Source organism: Cucumis melo, chromosome 12, assembly GCF_025177605.1.
Source record: "Cucumis melo cultivar AY chromosome 12, USDA_Cmelo_AY_1.0, whole genome shotgun sequence".
Lineage (NCBI taxonomy): Eukaryota > Viridiplantae > Streptophyta > Magnoliopsida > Cucurbitales > Cucurbitaceae > Cucumis > Cucumis melo.
Genome location: NC_066868.1, coordinates 25382462 through 25385622, shown reverse-complemented (window position 1 = coordinate 25385622; position 3161 = coordinate 25382462). Strand labels below are relative to the sequence as shown.

The following is a 3161-nucleotide window of genomic DNA, read 5'->3' as shown; positions in this document are numbered from 1 at the left end:
TTTATCTAATCAGCTTTGATAATATAATATAAGATTCTTCTAATGTTAAAATAAAATAATCATTGTTATTTATGATGACAACATCTACTTTTCTATCTAAAATATTAGATAATTAAACTATGACACTTTAACCCATCATTGGTCTTAAAAGAAAATTCAAAACTTCACGAGTTAGAATTTTATAATTGACTTGAGTGAACTTGAAAAGAAGTGTTTTTTCCCCTTTTAGAAAAAGAAAAATTATAAAGTAAAAAGGATTTGATGGACTGATTGATTAATATATTTTTGGCATTTTGTATGAGCATAACACAGTAGAAGTTTGACAAACATCATCAATTTGCCAGACAGTGGTCTGTTCACATAACTGCATGTTTAAATCCCAATCTTATTCAACAACCATATACTATCCTCCAAATTTCATTAAAATCCAATACGATTACGACACGTTGTTTGTTGTAATTTAAGAATGGTTTGGAATGACATACCTAAATCGACCCATAATATGTTAAATTAACAAAAAAGCAGGAGGAGAATAAAAGAAAAGAGAAGATAGAATAAGTCTGTTTCTGTAGATGAAAAAATTGCATATATTAACAGATGAATGGAAATTACATACATATATATAAAATGAAAATGGATACACTTACAAGCTAACAAATCAGTTTTTTATTGTTTTTGTTTTTTCATCTAAGACTAATACATTTAAAATAAATAAATTTATTTATTTAATCTAAAAAAAATCACTGGAGATTCTCGAAACTTGAGCAGCCACAATTTGATGTCTTTGAAAAGATCAGATCCTTTCTGTGTTCTTCGTCCATTCATTTTTTTTGTTACTTCCACTTTATTCAGGTTCTCTGTCAACTTCGTATCCCTCTTCTTCTTCTTCTTTTTGTTTTTTGAAATTTAATTTTAATAATTTAAATTCTTAGTAGAGAGCTTTCTTTAATGGAAGTAACATAAGTTGTCGCCAATTCCTGATGAAATAAGAAGCTGCTTTCTTTTCTGGTCTTCGACATCCCATGATGAAACTTTAACGTTATCCTGATAAGAATGTTTAATGTTACTTCTAATGTCCTCAAACTGACTAAATCCTCAAATTACTAAACAATAATCTCATGTTTTACATTACATTTAATTTACCTGTGACGATTGAGAGTAACCGTTGTTTGGGCTTATCCCTTGTTGAAGTAGAAACAAATTAGCTGAAGGGTCCATTAAGGGAAAATTATTTCCGGTGGAGATTGCCGGAGATGGGGTTGCCGGAGGCGTCGTGTCGATCAACGCCTGCGGTGGTACGACGCTGCATTGCGCCATCGCTGGTAGTGTTGGCGTTATGCTACTCAACGACGTCGTCTGGTCAAAATTAAAAATATATATTAATTAAGAAATAGCTTTTTTTAAAACATTAATACTTTTTAATGGTTTTCTTTTTTCGGCCTAACCTCTGGTTGGATCATGAGGCCGTCTAAGTCCATTCTGAAGTCGAAGAAAATTGGGTTCAAAGAAGCGAGTTTCATGGAGAGAAACTGAAAAGAAAAATAGAAATTAGCGAAACCTAATGATGTAATAATGAGATTGATTAAAGAAATTAGTTTAAAAGAGTGTTATCTATATACATATATATACCTCAACTTGATTTTGTAGGGACTGAACATAATTGATAATTTCATCCAACATAAGGGCCTTCCCTGTAACCTATTCATCACCAAAACCCACATGGCCATTTTTTAGCACCAGATTAATTAATTAATAAAAGAAAATAATTTAATTTGAATGAATGAATGAATAAAATGAAATGAAATAGAAGTATATAAGTATATAAGTTTAATTACCTTGTCGCAACCGGGAACAAGGCGTTGCAATGTCTTCATCCTTTCACTAATCTTCTCTCTTCTCACCTGAAATGACACGACAACGACATATCGTTTTTAGCGTGTGGGGTATATACTTGATCAATTTCTTTCTCAAATAGTTAAACTTTATATTTTTGAAATTATTAATTAAACAATATTAATATAATTAATTACCCTCTCAGCAAGACTGTGGCTATCAGTGGCTTGGCCCCTTCTAGCTCTGACATGAATGTAACCAGTGGTTGCACCACCATCTTCTGAATCTTTTATCTTCTCCTCTAATAATTTCTTCCCATTTTTGGCCTTTTGATCTTTTTCTTTCCCTTCATCTAATTCTCCTTTATTTTTCGGCTTCTTCCCATTGCTCTGATGATCAGTAGTCCCCTGAAATAAATATATACACATAAATTTTACAAAATAAAGAAAAAACAATTTAAGAAATAAAAGAAAAATTGAAAATTTATTCTAGACCTTGGATTGGGCGGAGGAGGCGGAGGAATTATTCCGACTCTTCCTTTTCTTACTACAAGGGGAAGTGACGGTTACAGTAACCGCCGGTTTCAACCGATGTCCAACTGGCAGCTCAGCGCTGACGTCGGACCGGTCGACCAAAGCTGAAGATTCAGGGCTTTGTTTAGAGAGGTCAGGAAAATGGTAAATGGGTTGTTGTTGCTGCTGCTGCTGCTGTGGTTGATCTTGAGGGTAAAACTGGGAGAAACAATTTGTGTTGAAATTTTGTTCATCAAAAAAGCCTCCCACTTTAAGAGGATTATTGTGCAAGAAAATAGAGTCAAGAAGAAATGGTTGGTATTGATATGAAAAAGCTGCCATTTTTTTTCTTTCTTCCTCTTCTTTGAATGGAAGCTATTGATTCAGGTCTAGAAAAAGTGAGTGCAAGAAAATACTCAGAGGGTCAGGCTTATATAAAGAGTTAAGATAGAGATAGACAAAAACAAAAATTTAAAAATAATAATAATAATTAAAAAGAAGAAAGAGAAAGAAGAAAAAAAAAAGATGCTGAAATCTTTGGTAACGCATTCCCATGCAAAATTTCAGTGTATAATTGACTGGTCTTTTCTTTTCTTTTCTTTTTTGAAAAAGCAATTAAATTAAATTGGTTATGTTAGAAATTATAATTATGATTATATTCATATATCATTTCAAGAGATGTAATTGCTATCTTTTCATATGATGAGTCGTAAGTTAGTGTGTTTGGGTCAGGGATTGTTAAAGGACGAAAGCTGGTGACAACTATTTCAAAAATAGAAAACATTAAACTTCTTATGTGTCGACTGCTTGTTTTTA

General features: G+C 32.1%; 1 protein-coding gene across 1 annotated transcript; it reads right to left on the bottom strand.

Moving 5' to 3' along the window:
* Positions 1–564: 564 nt before the first annotated feature.
* On the bottom strand, positions 565–2885 carry LOC103484648 (transcription factor bHLH137). The gene is made up of 7 exons (XM_008441838.2): positions 2328–2885; positions 2031–2240; positions 1836–1901; positions 1630–1698; positions 1446–1529; positions 1144–1356; positions 565–1044 (listed from the first exon to the last, which is right to left on the bottom strand). The coding sequence occupies exons 1-7, from the start codon at positions 2685–2687 to the stop codon at positions 946–948; spliced, it is 1101 nt and encodes a 366-aa protein (XP_008440060.2). The 5' UTR covers positions 2688–2885; the 3' UTR covers positions 565–945.
* Positions 2886–3161: the final 276 nt, after the last annotated feature.